The 21,961-nt window shown below is 51.6% G+C and overlaps 1 protein-coding gene and 1 long non-coding RNA gene across 2 annotated transcripts; one reads left to right on the forward strand and one right to left on the reverse strand.

Moving 5' to 3' along the window:
- Positions 1-218: 218 nt before the first annotated feature.
- Positions 219-16,790, forward strand: PPARD (peroxisome proliferator activated receptor delta). Its single transcript, XM_078446841.2, has 6 exons — positions 219-348; positions 9,975-10,129; positions 11,272-11,410; positions 12,815-13,017; positions 13,195-13,645; positions 14,679-16,790. Exons 1-6 carry the CDS (start codon positions 219-221, stop codon positions 14,924-14,926), a joined length of 1,326 nt encoding a protein of 441 aa, XP_078302967.1. The 3' UTR covers positions 14,927-16,790.
- LOC132674279 (uncharacterized) lies at positions 342-11,324 on the reverse strand. Its single transcript, XR_013555599.2, has 4 exons — positions 11,254-11,324; positions 9,676-9,776; positions 7,711-7,771; positions 342-536 (listed from the first exon to the last, which is right to left on the reverse strand). It is a non-coding gene; the product is annotated as an uncharacterized LOC132674279 (long non-coding RNA).
- Positions 16,791-21,961: the final 5,171 nt, after the last annotated feature.

Consider the following 21,961-nt stretch of genomic DNA (forward strand, 5'->3'; position numbering starts at 1 on the left):
CCTGCCACGCAGGAGCAGGAGCAGGGGAGCCCCCTCCATACCGGCTCCTCAGGTGTTAGCCCTCACGCATGCCCTGCTCCATCACCTCATCCTCTTCCTGTCTGCTCCTTGGCCCAGGCTGATGGGAACTTCCCTGTAGAGGTCCATCTGCGTCCAGACCCAGATGATGCCAGAGCTATGACCGGGCCTGCAGGCGTGGCGCCGAGGGGAAATCAGCCATGGAGCAGCCACCAGGGGAAGCCCCTGAGGTCCGGCAAGAGGAGGAGAAAAAGGAAGTGGCAGAGGCAGAAGGAGGCCCAGAACTCAACGGAGGACCAGAGCGCTCGCTTCCTTCCAGCAGCTATACAGGTGAGGGCGCGGCAGGGGACATGGGGCGGAGGCAGCACGGCAGGCAGAACAGGAAATGCCCTCTGCAAACAACGTCATGGGGTGCAGAGTAGCAGAGTGGTTCAGGACTGGAGCCAGACAGCCTCCGTTCACACCCCTGTTCTGTTGCTCATCAGCTGCAAGACCTCAGGCAGTTGCACTTCTTCTTTCTGTAAAACAGACGGGGCTTGTGGGGGATGTGGACAGGGAGTTTTGTGGGAATTAAATGAGGTGGCATTTGTCATGCGTGTCGTCAGTATTATTCCCACTGCTACTGCCCAAGGGATCCGGAGCCAATCTACATTAACAACACACTGGTAAGGTCGACTGTACCTGTGACTGTAATGATCAGTCAGAACACCCAACTCCATTGATCTGGTGCCAATTATACAAGTCATCGAGCTGCACTATAATTAGGCATCAATGCTAAGCGGTTAGTATGAATGACTGTAATTAAGATTACTTTTGTGCAGCCAGACAGTTTTTAGCTTCTCTTATCTCGCTTGTTGGTTCCCCTTTTGTTTATCCACTGTTAGTAGCAGGGTAGACATTCTTCTCTGGGACCCTGTACCTTTCTGTCCCTGTCACCGTCATGATGTTACGTCCACCTTCAGGGGCACTCAGAACCCACTTCTTGGCCCCTGGTTTTCCCTGCTGCTGATGCTGCCTCTTCCCTGCTCCCAGCGCCCTCCCCACCACTCCTCTCCTTCTCCCTCCACATAAGTGGCAACACATTCAGTTGATTCTTGCTCCCTTCCCTCAGAGGGAACTCGGTGTCATGAGAGGATGTACTTCCAGGAGGGGACATCCTGATTTTGCTACTGGTTTCCGCTGAAGGAGATCCTGACCACAGATGGTGGTGATTCAGGGTGGAGGAGTAGGCCCACCCCACAAGGATGGACTCTGGAGCCCATCTCTGCGTGGAGAGGAGGTAGATGGTGTCAGAGTTGGGGCAGGGGCTGTTGAGGTAGAACAGGTTCCTGCCTAGCCTGTAGCTAAGAAAGGCCCAAATCCTTGAGCCACACTATTTTGAACCTGCAAAACGAGTCCCTGGATTTTGCAGCGCTTCTTCCTCTTCCGGGCACGTGGTGGGGGTAAGGGAAAGGCCATTATCCCATCCCTCTGAGCCCACCCACATACCCAAAGTGGGTGACCAAAGTGGGCTTGGTGTGATTTCAGGCCTTAGGAGAAAGTATCCCCCAAACCCCACGGTAACCTATTCCCTGTGTGTTGGCTGGTGACTGGGATGAAGTTGGAGACCGAGCCTTTCTCAGAAAAGGAATAGCTAACCAGAGGTGATCGGTCACTTAGTGCTAATAGCATGTACTGTTCTGAAATTGAGACGGGCAAGGAAGGTTAGGAAGCAGAAGGAAGACACCAGGGGCTAAGAATGAGCAAACTACGTCACTGAGGAAGAGTGAAAAGGGAAGAAAAGGCCATGGGATTTGTGGCCTCACCACCCAGCCTGGCCCACCCTATCCCCACATCTGGGGCCAGGCACACAGAAGTAATGACCTGTCCTGGAGTTTCCTACACAGCCTTGTGGGACCATATCCTCACATGATACTGCTGTTCACGTACAGATCAGAGTACAGTGCCTGCATGCCCAGGCAGGGCAAGTGGGCAAGATGATGGCATCTCGGGGAGCTTTATCCATGGGATTAGGGCACGCAGGGAGATGTCTGGGGGGAAGTTTGCCCAACCGCCCTTGCGGTGCTATGTATGATGTGGTATTTAATATATTCCATTTATCAATAAATCGATGAAGAAGAGATAGGAAGACTTCCTTGCTCAGGATTTGAAACAGGAGGGGGTTGTTTAACATAATCATAATGTGTTAAAGCCATAGTATAAAAAATGTTCCCACAAATTCTATAAGGCAAACAACCGAAAAATAGAAACAGGCAGTTCATGGTAGGACAAATACAGCTGGCCAGAAAACAAAATGTTTTTCAGTCTACTCACTAATCAAAGAAGATGTCTTCAAGATAAAATGTCATTTAGCCTGTCAGATTAGCAAAGAGAACCGTTTTGGCCAGAGGGGGAAGACATGGCCCTCCAGCTAAGAGGGTAGAGGGCAGTTTGGCTACGCAGGCCAACACTTTTTACATTCCTTTGGCCCTGCAGTTCCCCTCCTAGGAATGTATCCCATGTAAATACCCGCGCAGAACACGCAGAGATTTCCACACTTATTTACTGCAGCACTGCTCATAGAAGCAAAAAATTGGCAAGCTCCCATCGTAGGGAATTGGTTATATAAACTGTGGTAGAGCCATATTGTGGAATGCGGTGTAGTCATTAACAAGGATAGGGTAGGTCTGAATACACTGACGGGAAAAACAGCTCCTGACAAATTGGGGATCCCATTGCTTAAAAATCTTTTAAGTATCGGGGCACCTGGGTGGCTCAGTCGGTCAAGCGTCTAACTCTTGATTTCAACTCAGATCATGATCTCACGGCTCGTGGGTTTGACCCCTACAAGTTTAAATAAACTAAAAAAAAAAAATCTTTAAGTATCATGGAAGGCACTAGAAGAGTATGCACACAAAGGACTATGCCATTAACTCAAAGGAGTAGGATCTTTGGTACATGCCATTATGTATTATTCTCAAATCTACAGTACTCTCCTAATTTAAGAAGCAAACGCATTGCTTTTCTTTAACAGGTTAAAGTAATTTGGGGGCACCTGGATGGTTCAGTCGGTTGAATGTCTGACTCTTGATTTCGGCTCAGGTCATGGTCCCAGGGTTGTGGGATCAAGTCCCAATTTGGGTTCTGAGCTGACAGTGCAGAACCTGCTTGAGATTCTCTCTGTCTGTCTGTCTGTCTGTCTCTCTCTCTCTCTCTCTTTACCCCTTCCTGTTCATGCATTCTGTCTCTGTCAAAATAAATAAACATTAAAAACAAAAAGTTAAAGTAGTTTTGTTTCCCAAAAAAGGCCAGCAGGTGAAAGGCCCTGGAAGAAAGAGCCTCACCTTGGGGAGCCAGAGCAGGGATCTCAAGTCTGTGTGATTATGAGCTGTGGCTTTTGCTGGTGACTTCACTTCTCCAATCTCAGTCTTCACTTCTCCATTCTCAGTCTTTACTTTTACATTTTATTTTTATTTATTTTGAGGGAGAGATAGAGAGCAAGCGGGGGAGGGGGAGAGAGAGAGAGAGGGAGATAGAATTCCAAGCAGGCTCCACACTGTCAGTGCAGAGCCCAATGTGGGGCTTGAACTCATGAACTGTGAGATCATGACCTGAGCTGAAATCAAGACCTGGACGATTAACCGACCGAGCCACCCACGCGCCCCTCAGTCTCTACCTTTAAAGTGTGCCCACCTCAAGGGCTGGCTGGGTAAGGTTCTCTGCCATGAGTCTATGACTTTGGCCTCTGGAGTCCCCTCAGGAATTCAAGAGGATGGGACACAGCCTCAAGCCCTGAAACAGAAGGAAGATCACACAGTTTGCTTCTCTTCTGACCCTTCAGAGGTTCTGCACTGATTCTGCGTCTATACCGAGCTCAACACCTGAGAAGGCAGGCAGGACGGGCCTGCGATGAAGAAACTCCTATGCCCAGTGTCCCCCCGCTGGGTCATGGCAAGGGTTGCTGTCCCCTCCTGCTTTAGTGATGGGCATCCCAGCCACACCCTAGAAAGAAGTCAGGGGTCTTCATGTGGGGATGGAGCTGAGAAAGATCAGGCGTCCTTCCTCCTGGCCTGGGCACCTCCTCTCTCAGCAAGTATGTGGTGGGTGTCCAGGCAGGGGCTGGCTGTGCAGTTGAGGACAAGGCTGTGCGGCAGCCCTGAGAAGCCCACTGTGAAATGAACAGGACAACAGAAGTAAGGAGGCTGCTTAGTACCCCAGCTCCAGAGTCCCACAGAATTGGCCCTGACACTTCAGAAGCTATTTACCTATGGGGCTCTGCCAGCAAAGGTAACCATGTTGGCCCCTCCTGGCCACTCTCACGGGTGTGACAACAGCATACCTGCAGTGATGGAAACTAGATATGCGCGAGAACCTTCATCCATACATAAATGATGTGAATAAGGTCAGTAGTGTCTATTTGCTGAACTTGTAATCCAAGATGGTACAACTGATTGTTCGTTCACTCTCTGGGAGTTGGGTTTAGTGTTTACTCTGAGTCCAAACATTTGAATAATGGCACGGTGTCATCCTCAGCAGTGACATGTCTCATCATTTATCATAATCATGAATTACTGATTTAATAGTAATGAACATATACATGCTTATGGGAAGTCATAGAGTACAATAAGAGCTCAGCCCAAGGGATTGGATGGTTTTAGGTTCCAGTTCTTACTCTGCTGCTGTATTAGTCAGGGTTCTCTAGAGAAACAGAACCAATAGGATGTGTGCATACATAGAAAGAGAGGGAGTGTGTGTGTGTGGTTTTTTGGTGTGTTTTTTTGGTTTTTGTTTTTTTTTTTTAGACAGGGAGAGACAGAGCATGAACAGGGGAGGGTCAGAGAGAGGGAGACACAGAATCTGAAACAGGCTCCAGGCTATGAGCTGTCGGCACAGAGCCCGACGCGGGGCTCGAACTCACGGACCGCGAGATCATGACCTGAGCCGAAGTCGGCCGCTTAACCGACTGAGCCACCCAGGCGCTCCTGTGTGTGTGTTTAAGGAACTGGCTCACACCATTGTGAAGGCTGGCAAGTTGAAAATCTGCAGGACAGGCCACCAGACAAGAGACCCAGGGAAGTTAATGCCGTAACTCGGGTTTGAAGGCAGTCCCGAGGCAGAATTTCTTCTTTCTTAGGGAGGCCTCAGTCTTTTTTCATAAGGCCTTCAACTAATTGGCTGAGGCCTACTTACATTATGGAAAGTCATGATTTAAATGTTAATCACATCTAAGGGCGCCTGGGTGGCTCAGTCATTTGACTCGGTTTCAGCTCAGGTCATCATCTCAGTTTCATTAGTTTGAGCCCCACTTTGGGTTCTGCGCTGGCAGCTCGGAGCCTGCTTGGGAATCTCTCTCTCTCTCTCTCTCTCTCTCTCTCTCTGCCCCTCCCCTACTCGTTCTCTCTCTCAAAATAAATAAACTTAAAAAAATTAAATTAAAAAAAAACTTTAATCACATCTAAAAAATACTTTCACAGCAACATCTAGACTGGTGTTTGATCAAAAACTGGGTACCATGGGTATCATGGCCTGGCCAAGAGGACATGTAAAATTAACGATCTGGTTAATGCCACTGTCAGCATGTTACTTAACCTTCTGAACCTCACTTTCCTCACCTATAAAAGGATAAGTAGACCTGCCTGAAGGGTTATTTAAGGTTCACATGGGATTAATGGTACAACGTATCCAGCAGAGCGCCTGGTACACAGTAGGCGTGCCCAAAAAAAGAGCTGTTATTCATATAAATACACAGTCTTTACAGGGCGGTCAGGTTTAGGTTCAAGTCCTGGTCCCACCGTGTATCAGGTGACCTTGGGCAGATCCCTTAACCTCATCTTAAATGGGGTCAGTTCTGTCTTCCAAGGTGATATGAAATGATACTAACAAGCTCTTAGTGGGAGGCTGATAAATGCTGGTTCTTTCCCCCTCCCCTCCTGCGGTAGAGGGGGAGGTAGACCCTCAGGAGATGTTTGGGAAGTCAGGCAGGGTGCGGCTGGAGTGGAAGTTCAGAGGCGGGGGCTCAGGGCCCAGATGATGGCCATCAGGTGAGCAAGTACGTTTGCTGAGAACAGAGGAGGAGCGGGAGGAGGGCTGTGCTGTGCCGGCTTGGGAGAGTGGCCCGCTGTGCAGGCAGGCAGCCCTCGGAATGGCATGCCCTAATGGCTCCACCCAGCATTCCTGAGGGACACCAAGGCTGGGACTCCTGGTATGGGAGGGCCTCTCGGAACCCTATGGCTCATGGTGAGGCTGTGGGGCCTTCGGAACCTGGTCCCTAGAACACGGAGCATTCTGCCGTCATTACTTTTAGGTAGGGTGGTGATTCAAGGATAAACCCTTAAGCCAGGTGGTCAACCAGGAAGAAACCAAATTCTTTATCTTTTATCTTTAGAAAACCCACTCCCGAATCACCACCACTCCAGTAGCCCTGGTACACATGCACGCTGCCACAAAACCTCCCCCTGGAGAATGCATACGCTTTTGCCCACCCTAGCCCCTCATCTCCTCTGCCTCTTTCTGCCTCTTGGGTCAGTTTTTTTGTTCTCTTATTCCCCTCAAATGGGCAGCGGGTGCCTGTGTCTCACTAGCCTGCTACCACCAAGCCTCACTGACTGCTTTCAAGTTCTGCAGCCTGTGCCTGTTCACCACCTGGGGGCAGGACATTCATCTCCCAGTGCCCTGACACCGCCCTGGGCCTGTTTCTCCACAGTCCCCATTTGCAGCACTTCCCTTGGGATGCACACCCAGGGTCTCTCCTCAGGACGCAGAGCTCAGGTGGTTTTGGTGGCTAGTAGGGCTTGAGCAGCTTGGTGTCTCCCAGGTGATCCTGATGCCCCTGGGCCAAGGGCCGGTGGCAGGCCAGGGGAAGTGAGACGCTTGGTCTTGGCCTGGGCCTCTCCGGGTCTCATAAGCAGAGACGCTCCCCTCCCCCACAACCTTGGATTTCTGTGAAGCTGTGGGTGAAGGGGTACAATCAGCCAGAAAGAGGAAGGTCCCTGCCTGTGTGGGGTACACAGCTTGGAGAGGGCAGAATTGCAGCTTGCTGACGGGCATCCTCCTAACTTAACACTGATAGTTCCGTGCCTCTTCCAAGTTCTAGGCCTTCTGTCTGTGGTAGTTCCATTACTTTTCACCATGACTCTCAGATAGATGTGCCTGTCATCTATCTCTCTTTTACCGAGGAGGAAACTGAGGCCCAGAAGGCAGAGCTGGGTTTTGAGCCCAAGACACCAATTTGATCTCAGACCACATGGCTCCTGAGTCACATTCTTAACTCTCAAGCCTGCTGTTCCTGAGCATCTGGAAGCTATTTGGAGGTCTTCCAAAGCTCTCATTTTTTTTTAATTATTATTTTTTTAAGTTTATTTATTTATTTTGAGAGGGAGGGAGGGAGGGAGGGAGAGAGAAGGAACAGGGGAGGGGCAGCAAGAGGGAGGAACAGAGGATCTAAAGTGGGCTCTGTGCTGACAGCAGAGAGCTCGATGCAGGGCTTGAACTCATGAACTGTAAGATCATGACCTGAGCTGAAGTCAGACTCTTAACCAACTGAGCCACCCAGGCACCCCCAAAGCTCTCACCTTTGAGCCCAGAGGGAAGCAAACTCCCTGACAGTCTCATGTCTGAGTGGTGGCTCCTTCACAGTCCTGTGTCATCTGCCTGCCCCTCGGCCAGTGATGCCACTCGCCATGTTGTGTTCCAGTTTTCTTACCTCATTCTTACCTGAGCTAGTCCAGGGCAGGGTCCGATCCCACCCTGCACACAGCTGGTGCTCATCACATGTCTGTTGAATGAAAAGAGAGGGTGGCATTGCAGTACAAATGACCAGACACCTGCCCAGCCTCCAGGGTCACGAGGGAAAACAAGGAAGGCACCACCCAAGAGGTTGGTTACTGTGGACGAGACTCGGTGGTGGAGGTGGGCTTTGAGACCCAAAGACAACGTGATTAGAGATGTCCCAAGTCTAGCAGAGGAGGCAGACATGTCAGCCACAAAAACAACACTACTTACAAGAAGTGACACAAAGTGAGCACGCATACAGACCACACAGATCAGAGGAGGAAGTGCCGGAAACCCTTCTGCCTGGCATCTGCTCAGGTCTCGTTTTCTCCCAACAATTCGCCCTGTGAGTTCTCCTGCCCTATTAAAATGCCTCTAGGAGTGGTGGATATTGCCCAGCTCCTCTAGCCAGTTGGTGCTGAGCTCAGGATGCCCAGGGACCTTAAGGACCGCTTATTCCAGAGTCACTGAGTGCCGGCTCCCCATCCGGCAGCACCCTGGTGGCAGAGCTCCTGTGCCGTGGCCCTTACATTCTGGTGGAGGGCGCCCAACACTGAGTAAACACACGTAGTCTGTCATGTGGTGACAAAAGGCTAGGAAGAAAACCAAAGTGGCTTTGCCCTCCACGGCTGGAGGCTCCCCTACAGCCCTGTGCCCAGGAGAGGAAGGGAGCCTACTCGCCCCCATCTGTGGGCTGAGGTGGGTGCTTCCACCCCGTGGAATGACAGAAGGTTAGGAGCTAAGTCTCTGGGACAGGACAGGCCATTTTAGGAACCAGGGACTTGTGTCACCCCTGCCCTTGTGTCACCAGCCCAGGATGGCAGCAGACCGCTCGGTCCTCCCTGCTGGGGTCTGGTCTGGTGCTTGTGTGCCCCTCCCTGTGGCCGAGATGGGGTCTAGCTGAAGGCTCTTCTGCTGTCACTCCTAGGACCCGAAGGAGAGCTGAGGAAGGTGTGGGAAGAGTGGAGTGCACTTTGGTCTGGGAGGGTGGGTTACTCCATGGGAGGGAAATCAAGATATGTTGTGGAGTTGGCCTAAATCTGTATTACGTAGAGGTAGGAACAGCAGCCTGGGAAATGTTAAATCTGGGCTCATCTCCATGGTCTGAGTCTCCCTAAGGTACCATCCTGCTCTGAGCCACTGCTTCTCCGGTCTGGGGATTTGGCCTGTGCCACCGATGAGGTTGCTTGGTCATCAGGAAAGAGAGCAGAGAATAGAGCAGATTGGCAGGCCAGCATGGCAGGCCAGATGGCACGTGGGGCCATGCAGCTGGCCCTGGGCTGGGAGACTGGGGCTCGGGGCACGTCCCTTTTCCCCGGGAAGGGTTCGTTTCTGAGTGCCCAAGGGAGAGATTCAGAAGGGATTCCCGGAAATTCTTACTAAGTCATCTGGCAGCACATACACCCTGAAGTCATTGCCACGGCCGAGTGCTTTCCGCGCTTACACTCACAACGCCTGGTTCGAACATCTTGTACATTTAATAGAAAAAAACTTGGGGAAGTTCAGTATGCTTCCCAGTCAACATGACTGATACCTGCATTCTTTGTACTTGAGCAAGAAGTTTTGTGAGAATGAATCTGAACTTCTTGAGTGATCCTTTACAGCATCTCTGGAGTCCACGCAGGAATCACATTTCCCAGCAGAGGGGGGTGAAGGGCAGCTCTGCAGAGGTCTGCACTAATTCAGTGTCCACAAAACACATTTCACACAACCCCACGTGGTCCACACAGTGGAGCCTCTTAAGCTAAGAGAGCTACTTCCCAAGGATGGTCTAAAAAAATTCTGTCTGCTTCCTCCCTCTTGCTCCTTTCTTCCCAAAACAGTCGCTTCTCCCAACACACACTCACACGCACACACCCTCTCTCTCCTCCCCAGCGGTGAGCTCAGCCCAGGAATGCTCTGACTTACCCTGGAGAGTAGAGCTGCCATTTCCCAAATGCCTGCTGTATGTCAGATCTGGGGAAATGCTTTGGAAACTTTTTGCCATCCTCCTAGAGAATCCCCACATTCTAGATGAAGAAAGCAATCCTCAGAGAGGTCGACTCCTTGAGGCACTTAGCCCTCAAGTGTCTGAGCTGAGGGCTGTGTGATTCAGAAACATGGGCTCTTCCCACCGCCTGCTCTGCCCCCACAGGCTCTGTCCACATCCCCTGGCCCCAGTCCTGGCAGCATGTGAAGCCACCCCTATGTTGTGTGTGTGTCTGCAGACCTCTCCCAGAGCTCCTCACCACCCTCGCTGCTGGACCAGTTGCAGATGGGCTGTGACGGGGCCTCGTGTGGCAGCCTCAGCATGGAGTGCCGTGTGTGCGGGGACAAGGCATCAGGCTTCCACTACGGTGTTCACGCATGCGAGGGGTGCAAGGTAGGGGCCATGGCGAGTGGGGGCTGGCAGTCGGGGCTGTGATTACATGGTGAGTTGAGCTGCCAGAGAGGCCGGGCCCTGACAGTGCCTCCAGTGGAATTCCCACCTGGGAGGCAGCCAGGCCCTTGGGCCCATTCCAGGCCTCCACTCTGGGTCCTGCTGGTCCCTCGTCAGGCCTGCCCTGCTGGGCGCCACCCCAGCAGCTCACATGGGCTGTCTGGCTGCTGGCACCCCTGGGGACGCAGCTGTAGAAGACCAGCAGGACAGAATGAGGGTCTTGGGCTGAACCATCTCCTGACATCAGAGCTTCCAGCATGTCGAGGCCTGAAAGGGGCTCTTTGACATTTCTTTTTCCATTCGTGCTTTTGGGATTGTCCTCCCAACTGCACACCCATCAAAATGTCACATATATGTTTTTAAGTTTATTTATTTATTTTGAGAGAGAGAACGAGAGCAAGTGAGCACCAGCAGGGGAGTGGCAGAGAGAGAGGAAGAGAGAGAATCCCAAGCAGGCTCGGCACTGTCAGCACAGAGCCTGACTCGGGGCTCGAACTCACAAACCATGAGATCATAACCTGAGCCGAAATTAAGAGTCAGACGCTCCACTGACTGAGTCACCCAGGCGCCCCTCACATATCATTTTATTAAACCACTGCCTGGAAAGTACACAGAACCAGATACATTTCTGAATGAATCAAGTTATCCAGGATACAATTTTATGTTACCAAACTAACAAAGAAGCACGTAAAATAAATAAGGGGCGTCCCGAAGTTTGCTTGGGATTCTCTCTCTCTCTCTCTCTCTCTCTCTCTCTCTCTCTCTCTCTGCCTTACTCTCTGCCCCTCCCCTGCTCTCCTTCTCTGTGTGTGTGTGTCTCTCTCTCCCTCTCTCAAAAATAAACATTTTTTAAAAAATTTAATAAATAATTAAGATATATAAATATATATTTCAAAAGTTTTTGAGTTATTTATTTTCCTTCTCCCTCTCCCCTCCAAAAAAATTTCCCTGCATTACTTCCAGAGCTCAGGGATTTTTACATCCTTACATGTAACTGGGGCCCCTGACGTAACCCATTGGGCAGAGCGGGATTCCCAACTTTCTCCCTTCTCATGGCTTTTCCTCACCTCCTCACCGTCCCTCAGGGCTTCTTCCGTCGGACGATCCGCATGAAGCTGGAATATGAGAAGTGTGAGCGGATCTGCAAGATCCAGAAGAAGAACCGCAACAAGTGCCAGTACTGTCGCTTCCAGAAATGTGTGGCCCTGGGCATGTCGCATAATGGTGAGAGCCGACCCGGGCAAGGCACAGGGGATGCTGGCTCCCTCCACACAGCCTGGAACCAGGCTCCCGGGAGCCCAGAAAGGGAGTGCCCTCGAAGCAGTGCCTGGCACGCAGCAGGCACTGCATACGTGTCACAGTACCAGCCGGCCTAAGACCTGCCTTCCCCAGGCTGCTCAGCGCCCACATGGGTCCCGGGTCCCAGGTCCCGGGCAGTCACCACCTCTCAGTACCTGAGGCTTAGCCTCTGTGGCCCAGAAGGGAACTGGGAACGGACCCCAGCTCCAGTAGTGTTGGAAACATCACTCCTAGAACCTCAAGCCTGTCTCAGATGGCCTGACAGAGGGTGAAAAGCCACTGCCAAAGCCTGGGATCACCTCAGCCCTTCTTGGTTATCGAAGGCGGGCAGGAGCCACCAAGTGACCATATGTGTCAGCTGCCAGAAGCCAGGCAGGAATTTCCTGGAGGCCGGCCACTCTGGGAGTCAGAGCCTGCCCTGCACGCCAGGCCTCCCTCAGTCTTGTCTTCAGACCCCATACAGTAGGATTTTGCGGCCCACCTGCCCCCTCTTTGCCTATCTGGGTCACCCACCCCCAGGGGACAAGGGGGAGCCTTCTTGTTTAAAGGTCTTCACCCACAGCTACCCTCTCTTACATTTTAGATGGTGGCAGGACCCAAGCCCTCCATCGGAAACATTTCCTAGGTGCTGGGGCCTGGCACGTCTGGGGTTTGATCCCTCCCCTCAGTCTGTAAACGCCTGGGCTCCATTCCTTGGGTGGGCTGCGGGGATTTCTTAGGAGATCCCAGGGCCAACTCCATTCTTCTCACCTTTTCTTTTAGAGAAGCCAGATTTGTATCCTGTTCCATCACTAATGACTAGTTTTTGAGTGCTTACCGTGTGAACATTCTTATTTAATTGTTTTGAAGCTGCCTTCTTAGCACAGCGGGCAGCGCGTCAGTCTCACGACTGTTTTGACAATCCAGTGAGGTTGAAGTATTGGCCCATTTTTCTTATGAATAAAGGTGAAATAGCCTGCCTTAAGTCACATGGCTAGTAAGCTGCCAAGCTGGAACTCGAGTACAGGCCTTTGACACCGGAGACCGTCTTCCTACCTGTCACACTGCACTGCCTTCCAGCCACAGAGGCTCAGTCAACTCCATGAGTTAGGGCCCTTGTGTGCCAGGCACTGTGAACAAGACAGAATCCCTGTCCCCCCGGAGCTTACATTCCGGAGGAGTTCCCCAACATGTCCAACGTTGTGGCTCTAGAGCTTCTGAGGGTCCTGAGGTCAAAAAGTATGTTTCCATTTTGACCCACGTAGCTGTAGTGGGACAAGGAGGTCAGAGGTGCTAGCCCCTGCCTGGGCTCCTCGATGACCTCTCCCTCACCCCCACCCCACAATACAGCCATTCGCTTTGGCCGGATGCCAGAGGCTGAGAAGAGGAAGCTGGTGGCAGGGCTGACAGCAAGCGAGGGGAATCAGCACAACCCGCAGGTGGCCGACCTGAAGGCCTTCTCCAAGCACATCTACAACGCCTACCTGAAAAACTTCAACATGACCAAAAAGAAGGCCCGCGGCATCCTCACCGGCAAGGCCAGTCACACGGCGGTGAGTGTCACTGCTCGGCCTGGCGGTCCCAGGCTCTGGGCCCTGCTGCCACCTGCCTGACTTCTGGGAGAACCGGGCCTCCTCCCTCCCCTAACTTCATGGTACAGGCAGGGGGTCTGGGGAGCATATGGGCGGGGGTCCCCCAAGGCCTGGCCTCTAACGGGGCCTGGTTTTCAGCCCTTTGTGATCCACGACATCGAGACATTGTGGCAAGCAGAGAAGGGCCTGGTGTGGAAGCAGCTGGTGAACGGCCTGCCACCCTACAAGGAGATCAGCGTGCATGTCTTCTACCGCTGCCAGTGCACCACAGTAGAGACTGTGCGTGAGCTCACCGAGTTCGCCAAGAGCATACCCAGCTTCAGCAACCTCTTCCTCAACGACCAGGTGACACTTCTCAAGTATGGTGTGCATGAGGCCATCTTTGCCATGCTGGCCTCCATTGTCAACAAGGACGGGTTGCTGGTGGCCAACGGCACTGGTTTTGTCACCCGTGAGTTCCTGCGAAGCCTCCGAAAGCCCTTCAGTGACATCATCGAGCCCAAGTTTGAGTTTGCTGTCAAGTTCAATGCCCTGGAACTTGATGACAGTGACCTGGCTCTCTTCATTGCGGCCATCATTCTTTGTGGAGGTAAGTGAGGGTGGGGCAGGTAGGCCTGCCCCACACACCCAGCCCTTCTGGGGGTTGGGCCCTCACTGCAGGGCGCCAAGCCTAAGCTGGAGCAGCATGGGGAAGTGTCCATGTGATGATGGCAGTGGAACACACGAGGCACTAACTGTATGTGGAGGACCGGCTCTGTCTTATAGATGGAGAGGAGACGGAAAAAAGACTGAAAAGGAATGTGCCAATATGTTAATGGGAATTATTTCCTTTTTTTTTTTTTTTGAAGTTTATGTATTTACTTTGAGAGAGAGAAAGAGAACGAGCGGGTCGGGGCAGAGAGAGAGAGAGAGAGAGAGAGAGAGAGAGAACCCCAAGCAGGCTCAGTGCTGTCAGTGTGGAGCCCGATGCGAGGCTCGAACTCACGAACTGTGAGATCATGACCTGAGCCAAAATCAAGAGTTGGATGCTTAACCGACTGGGCCACCCAGGTGCCCCTTCATGGGGATTATTTCTGATGGTAGAGAAATTTTCCATCCTTGGCCTGCGTTTTTCAGATTCCAATACAATAGATACAGTACTCATGCTAACAGTGCCACAGAACTTACTTCATGCCAGGTACTGTTCTGTTTCCTAGAGTATAACTCATTTGATCCTCACAACAACCCTGTGCAGAAGGTGCTTCTGTTACCCCATTTTACGGGTGAGGAAACTGAAGTCAGAGAGGCTGAGTGGCCTGCCCATAGCCTCATCTCTAGTCTGTGGTAGCGATGGGAGTTGAATCCAGGCAGCGAGTCTCTTAACCCTGATGGGATACTGCCTTTTTCAGAAGAAAAAACAAAAAAGCAAAGGAGATGGGCCAGGACCCGGGGTGGAGACACTAGAATACTCAGTGGGGCAGTCACCGACAGGCCAGGGCTTGGGTCCATCACAGCAATAGGTCTGCTTTCCCCAGGCCGAGTCACCCACACAGGGTAGGGTAGAGGTAAGGGAGCTCCTCTGACCCCAATATGTCCCCATGCGTGCCTGCCCCCTCCCACACCTCTGCCCTGTGTCCCCACAGACCGGCCAGGCCTCATAAACGTTCCCCAGGTGGAGGCCATCCAGGACACCATCCTGCGTGCCCTCGAGTTCCACCTGCAGGCCAACCACCCCTACGCCCAGTACCTCTTCCCCAAGCTGCTGCAGAAGATGGCCGACCTGCGGCAGCTGGTCACCGAGCACGCCCAGATGATGCAGCGCATCAAGAAGACCGAGACGGAGACCTCACTGCACCCGCTGCTCCAGGAGATCTACAAGGACATGTACTGAGGGTGTGCGCCTGGGGCCTCCAGGGGCAGGCGGACAGAGCAGGGATGGGCACCACCCACGGGACGTTTCCGGAGAGCAGCCCTGAGCGCCGGCGCCGCTTGGCACCACACCGCACCCGGCGCCGCACCAGGAGCCGTGGAATCCCATCCTGCGCTCAGACACGCGGTCTCTCGCCCCTGCTCTGCTCCCTGCGCTCCCTTCTTCCTCGTGCTCGGTCTCAGTCCCTCTTTCTTCTCTAATTTCCTTGCGCTCCCTCTCTTCCTTTCTCTCTGTAGGTTTGCCTCTTCCTCCCTCCCTCCCTCCCCTTCTCTCTCCCCATCCCTGTGTCTGTCCCTCCTTTTGTGAGACAGTTTGTGTTACTTCACCAGCAGCATGGAACGGGTCCTCTGCCTTTGTCCGCCCCGTCCCGTCCCCCAAGGAGCAGGAGGAATGGGCCTGCCCTCTGTACCAACAGTCACCTGCAAGGGTAGGGGCCTCACTTCTCCTGTCCTCACAGCAAAGGATTTGGGCCATCCAAAGAAACACTAAGTTCTCTGGGCCAGGCTTCCTGGGGAAGCCACGCAGGGCCTGGGCTGACTGCAGCAACAGCCCGAGTCACCGAGTCACTCCCCCAGACTATCACCGCCCTCCCCTACCCAGCCAACCCCTCTCCAGCAGCACGTCCCAGCCCCACTGATACCAATGCCCTCTCTGTTCTTCTTTTCACCAGTCTTCCAGGTCAGTGTCACTGATGGTCCCCTGCGCTGGCCGCTGGGGGACACCCCCAGCCTGGAAGGAGGTGGACGTCCCTCCAGGTGGGACCCCCACTGAAGAGGAGCAAGCCTCGAGGGAGGCAGAGGTTGGCAGGGAAGGCAGCAGGCGGTGTACTTAATTCTGACCCCAGGCCTTGGTGTCATCGGCACCCACCCCCCCTACTCCCACTCTGCAGCAGCCACTGACCATGACTCCTGTTTCTCCACTCAGTGCCAGGACCCGGCCTCAGATGCATCCAGGAGCCCAGCTGAAGCCCACACCCCCACACACACACTCCCTGGAGCTGCCACTCCACACACACAAGCACTGACTCACTTTACCTGGTTCCACACCCTTCACCCTGCCCTCCCTTCCCTGAGACAGATGGGCTAGAGGGGCCTACAGGCGGATGGGCAGAGCTGGGCCAGATCCCTTGGTGGCCAGGGGTCAGCTGAGCCAGCCCAGCACCTGCTCACGTGTGACTGCTCAGTGTGACGTCCATTCGTCCCAACGGTTCTGCCGCCCTCCCCTTCCCGTGTTTGGCCCGGCTGGTCACTGACCCTGTGCCGCTTCTGGTGACCAGAGACCTTGCCGGGCCCAGTCCCGCTCCTCCCACGTGAAGCACTAAGCCTGGGAAGAGGGGCTGAAGCCCAGCTTGGATGCTGTGTCTGAGCAGGAAGGCCGAGAGCCCACCCAGGCTGCTTCTCCAGGAAAGAGACTGGCCTGGAAGGGCGAGGGACTTGGTGAGGGTCTATGAGAAAGGTTGGGGAAGGCCTGAGGCCAGAGCCCAGGCTTCCTGGGTCCCGTCCATCTGCCCCTGCCTTCCATGCCCTGGGCTCACTCTCTACTGACAAGATACTTCCCTCTCCCACCCCCACCCTCGGCTGACCAAGGATTGGGGTTGGGGTGCTCCCTTTGAGCCAGCGCTGTAAAGGGAGAGACGCTGTGCCTGACCCCCAGCCCCCACCCCCCACCCAGGTCTGGTGCTGAGGATATAGCTCTTCTCAGTGTCTGAACAATCTCCAAAATCGAAATGTATATTTTTGCTAGGAGCCCCAGCTTCCTGTGTTTTTAATATAAATAGTGTACACAGACTGACAGAACTTTAAATAAATGGGAATTAAATATTTAAGAGTTGATTTAGGCTGACTCAGTTATTTACATGTTTTTCCCAGGCGGCTGACCAGACCCCTCCCCCTCCTCCATGTCCAGCGCACGAAGTGGGAAACTTGGCTGGGCAAGTGAGACTTTGGGGTGCAGGCCAGGAGAGTTGATTCTGGCTTGTGAGAGCTGCCCACCTTTCCCCATCCCCCGCTTTGCTCACCATCCGTCAGTGAGCGAGCGGGGACGGAGGAGCGAGAAGATGCCATCCCCGTCCTGCAAGGAACATCCGGGGTACCAGCGGGGGGCGGGAGGCGGCAGAAAGGACACACACACCCCCTTGGTGTCACGGTACAAACCAGGGTGGTGTGAGGAGGGCCTGGGAGGGTCTCAGAAGGGCCTTGAGTGGTGTGTGGAACTGCAAAGCCAAAAAACCTGTCGTTCGCTGTCCAGTTTTGGCCACCCACACAAGAGACCAGGACTTTCCTCAGCCGACACCCCAGTTTTCTCCTCTGCTTGCAGAGGTGCCATCTTCACAGAGGCCCCAGGAGCGCCCAGCCCTCAGCAGCCAGTGGGCTGGGCCGCGATGAGGCCAGCTCGGGGTACGTTTCAGTGCTTATCTAGCCAGGAAAGCAGACACCCCTAAGAATTTCAAAACGGGGAATTTACTACAGGAAGTTGTTACAAAAGCATTGGAAGGACTGAAAGATCAAAAGGGGGTAAGCGGAGGTCATCCAGACATCAATAGCGGGCCGACACTCTCACCCCCGGGGCCGTGTGGGAAATGGTATCATCTGGTGGCCAGCATCTCTCGAACCTCCACCGACGCTGCAGAAACCAGGAGCCCAGAGCCAGCGATTAACTAGCACAAAGTGCAGACACCCGCTGGAGGGGAGCGGCCCCAGGAGGCTCAAGCTTATGGTGACGGTCAAGTGTGACACTTGCCTCCTGGTTTTCTCTGTTACTGGCCAGAGTGATCTGAACTGTCAAGTCCCATGAGGTTCATCTCAGCCAGGAGAGTGACAGTCCCAGGGGAACAGGAGGAAGTGAGGAGCAGGACGAGGAATGCTTGGAACAGGGGCATCTCTGAAATTGATAGCCTTGCTTGCTGATCTGCTTGGTTTCTTTTTCTCACTTCCCTCTCCTTTCCCACACACTAGGCGGTAGAAAAATAGTTGAAGACTAGCTCAGCTGTTAAAGGCCAGTCCTCTTCCCAGTGCTAAAGAGGTAAGGACAGAGGATACCAAATAACTAAATAACACTCAGTTCAGGGAGGAGAAGGTAAGTCTCAGTACCAGTTTTCTTTATTTTTGTAAGATTTTATTTTTAATGTAATCTTGACACCCAGTGTGGGTCTCAAACTTATAACACCAAGATCAAGAATCCCATGTTCTACCAACTGAGCCAACCAGGCACCCCACCAGCTTTCTATTGTTACCTGGCTTCTGGTGCTGTAAAGAGATAGCATCTCTTCGCTCTGGCACCTTATTATTGCTATCACTAAGTGATATTCTTTATTAAGCACCTATTTTGAGCCAGGCATTCTATATACATCACCTCTTAATTCTCACCACTACCCTAAGGTAAATACTATCACCTGCCCGTTTTGCAGGTGAGGCACAATGAGAGATTAGCAAGTGTGGCTGGGGTCACTCAGCTGGAATGAGGCATACTGTTCCAGGGCCTTAGGCCATCTGCTTTTTACCTGTGAGCAAAACTTAGGGAGCAATAGTCACCCAGTCTCCTTTTGATGATGCTCAGAACAATAAGTGAATCAAATATTTAGACTAAAAGAGAAGAAAGCAACCTTAAGAGAATTAGAAGATACTATCGTTGTGATAGTTCTTTAAAACTTCTGAAATTATTTTTTTGAAAAAGAAAGAAAGAAAGGGGTGCTTGGGTGGCTCAGCCAACTAAGCTCTTGATTTTGGCTGCAGTCATGATCTCATGGTTCCTGGGATCAAGCCCCATGTTAGGGGCTCTTGCACTGACAGTGTGGAGCCTGCTTGGGATTCTCTCTCTCCCTCTCTCTCTGCCCCTCCCCTACTCAAGCTCTCTCTCTCTCTCTCTCTCTCTCTCTCTCTCTCTCTTTCTCTCTTTCTCTCTCTCTCTCAAAATAAATAAATACGAAGGAGGGAAGGAAGAGAGAGAGAAAAAATACGAAGAGAGGGGTGCCTGGCTGACTCAGTCAGTGGAGCATGCGACTCTTAATCTCAGGGTCGTGAATTTAAGCCCCACATTGGGTATGGAGCTTATAAGGAAGGAAGGAAGGAAGGAAGGAAGGAAGGAAGGAAGGAAGGAAAGAAGGGAAGGAAGGAAGAGAGAGAGAGGGAGGGAGGAAGAAGAAAGAAAGGAAGGAAGGAAGAAATGGGGTCTCAGGCTGGTAATATCCCTGGGGAGCCTGGAAGAAACATGCAAAACCTTTCTGGAGGACACATACTGGCAGTTGAGAATTCCCACAAAATTACAAAAATGAAGAAAATAATCCTGCATGAAAATACGTAGCCATAACAACCAGTGAAATTAGAACCCCCAGGACATCCAAAAATATAACTTGAATACATTATAAGAAATAAATAGGGGCGCCTGGGTGGCTCAGTCGGTTGAGTGTCTGACTTCAGCTCAGGTCATGATCTCACACTCCGTGAGTTCGAGCCCCACGTTGGGCTCTGTGCTGACAGCTCAGAGCCTGGAGCCTGCTTCGGGTTCTGTGTCTCCCTCTCTCTCTGCCCCTCCCCTGCTCATGCTCTGTCTCTCTCTGTCTCAAAAATAAATTAAAAAAAAAAAAAAAAAAGTAAGTAAATAAATAAATAAAGGCGCCTGCCTGGCTCTGTCAGGAGAGCATGCAACTCTTGATCTCGGGGTCATGAGTTTGAGCCCTACACTGGGAGTAGAGATTACATAAAAAAATAAAATCATAAATAACTTTTATATTTTTAAAAAATACAAAGAAAAAGGGGCGCCTGGGTGGCGCAGTCGGTTAAGCGTCCGACTTCAGCCAGGTCACGATTTCGCGGTCCGTGAGTTCGAGCCCCGCGTCAGGCTCTGGGCTGATGGCTCGGAGCCTGGAGCCTGTTTCCGATTCTGTGTCTCCCTCTCTCTCTGCCCCTCCCCCGTTCATGCTCTGTCTCTCTCTGTCCCAAAAATAAATAAAAAACGTTGAAAAAAAAATTTAAAAAAAAAAAAATACAAAGAAAAAAATCAACACTGTAAGGAGCAGTTTGTTTTCTAAGAAAGAAATAAACATTGTATTTATTTTATTTTTATTTTTTTATTAGAGAGAGAGAGAATCCCAAGTAGGCTCCACACTCAACACAGAGCCCAACGTGGGGCTCCATCCCACAACCTGGGATCATGACCTGAGCAGAAATCAAGGACACTCAACCAACTGAGTCACCCAGACACCCCCAAGAAAAGGAACATTTTTTTTTAATGTTTATTTATTTTTCAGAGAGAGAGTGAGTGCGTGCGAGTGGGGGAGGGACAGAGAAAGAGGAAGACAGAGGATCTGAAGGGGGCTCTGCTGACAGCAGAGAGCCTGATGTGGAGCTTGAATTCATGAACTGCGAGATCATGACCTGAGCTAAAGTCAGACAGTTAACCAACTAAGGCCCCCAAAAAGAAACATTTTAAAAGAAATACCTGGAACTTCCAGGGGGAAAAAGGGAAAAAAAAAGAGTTAAACAAAACAGGTTAGACACCATCAAAGAGATCATTTTTGCACCACAAGAAGGATCTATGGAAATATCCCAGAAAATAGTATGGAAGACCAACATAGAAAATGTCGACAGAAAGAATAGCAGTACAAATTCTTATATGCTGAGAAGGGAATAGAAATTGGTATAATCCACTTGAAAAACAAGTTGGCAAAACCTAGAAAAGCTAGGGGTGCCTGAAGAGCTCAGTCAGTTGAGCATCTGACTTCGGCTTAGGTCATGGTCTCCTGGTTCATGGGTTTGAGCCTGGTGTTGGGCTCTGTGCTGACAGTTTGGAGCCTGGATCCTGCTTTGGATCCTCTGTCCCCCTCTCTGTCTCCCTCTCTGTCTAAAACAAACAAACAAAAAAAAGCGAAAATGTGACTGTGCCTATGGAGGCTGTGGAGCTTCCAAGAGGTTCTACCACCCAGAACCCAGGCACTAGTTTCCACGGCCGCTGGGCTCACAGCTGACTTCCTCTCAGGAAAGTGCTCTTGCTCAAAGGAGTTGCCTTGCCCAGGATAAGCACATCCCCAGGGGTAGCCTATAGCTAACACTGGGCTATGAAGCCAAGCTACCCTGAACTAGTTTCATTTTTAATTTTTTTTAACGTATGTTTATTTTGAGAGAGAGAGAGAGAGCACAAGCAGGGGAGGGGCAGAGAGAAAGAAGGAGACAGAATCTGAAACAGACCCCAGGCTCCGAGCTGTCAGTGGGGCAGAGCCCGACGTGGGGCTTGAACTCAGGAACAGCGAGATCATGACCTGAGCCGAAGTTGGACGCTTTACCGACAGAGCCACTGAGGCGTGCCTACCCTGAACTAGTTTGGGACAGCCTGAAGAATCACCCCAGCTCCAGAGTTGAGGCTTCTGTTGTAACTACAATGCAGTTTAACTTCTCTCCATACCATCCTGCTTCTTTCCAATTCCTTACAGCTGTTGTACCAAAGAGCACTCCCTAGTGAGTGTCCTGCACGTAAACCTCCAAATGTATTTACTGGAGAAGCCAACCTGACACACACCCTAAAGTGAGACCCTCTAAATTATACAGACTCCTATGCATTTTCACTGCAGCAATAACAAAAACTTGGAAACGAAATAGTGTTCATCAACAGGACAATGGATATACTTGATATATTTATACAATGTTTAAAAAAAAAAAAGAACTTGGGACACCTGGGTGACTCAGTCGGTTAAGGGTCCGACTTCTTTGGCTCAGGTCATGATCTCGAGGTTATGGGTTTTAGGCCTGTGTCAGGCTCTGTGCTGACAGCTCAGAGCCCAGAGCCTGCTTTGGATTCTGTGTCTCCCTCTCCCTCTGCCCCTCCTCCACTCACGCTCTGTCTCTCTCTCTCTCTCTCTCTCTCTCTCTCTCAAAAATGAATAAACTTAAAAAAAATTTTTTTAAAGAACTAGAAGAAACACATGGGGAAAGATTTTTATATAAAGTGGATAGATAGACCAAAGTGTATTGTATACACAAAACTTTCTACTTTTCATGCAGCATA

This window comes from Panthera onca, chromosome B2 (assembly GCF_046562875.1).
Source record: "Panthera onca isolate mPanOnc1 chromosome B2, mPanOnc1 haplotype 2, whole genome shotgun sequence".
Taxonomy (NCBI): Eukaryota; Metazoa; Chordata; class Mammalia; order Carnivora; family Felidae; genus Panthera; species Panthera onca.

Coding starts and splice junctions, on each gene's coding strand:
- PPARD (XM_078446841.2), top strand. CDS start 219: ATGGAGCAGCCACCAGGGGAAGCCCCTGAGGTCCGGCAAGAGGAGGAG. Junction 11,411..12,814: donor CCTGGGCATGTCGCATAATG/GTGAGAGCCGAC, acceptor CCCACAATACAG/CCATTCGCTTTGGCCGGATG. Junction 13,018..13,194: donor GCAAGGCCAGTCACACGGCG/GTGAGTGTCACT, acceptor CCTGGTTTTCAG/CCCTTTGTGATCCACGACAT.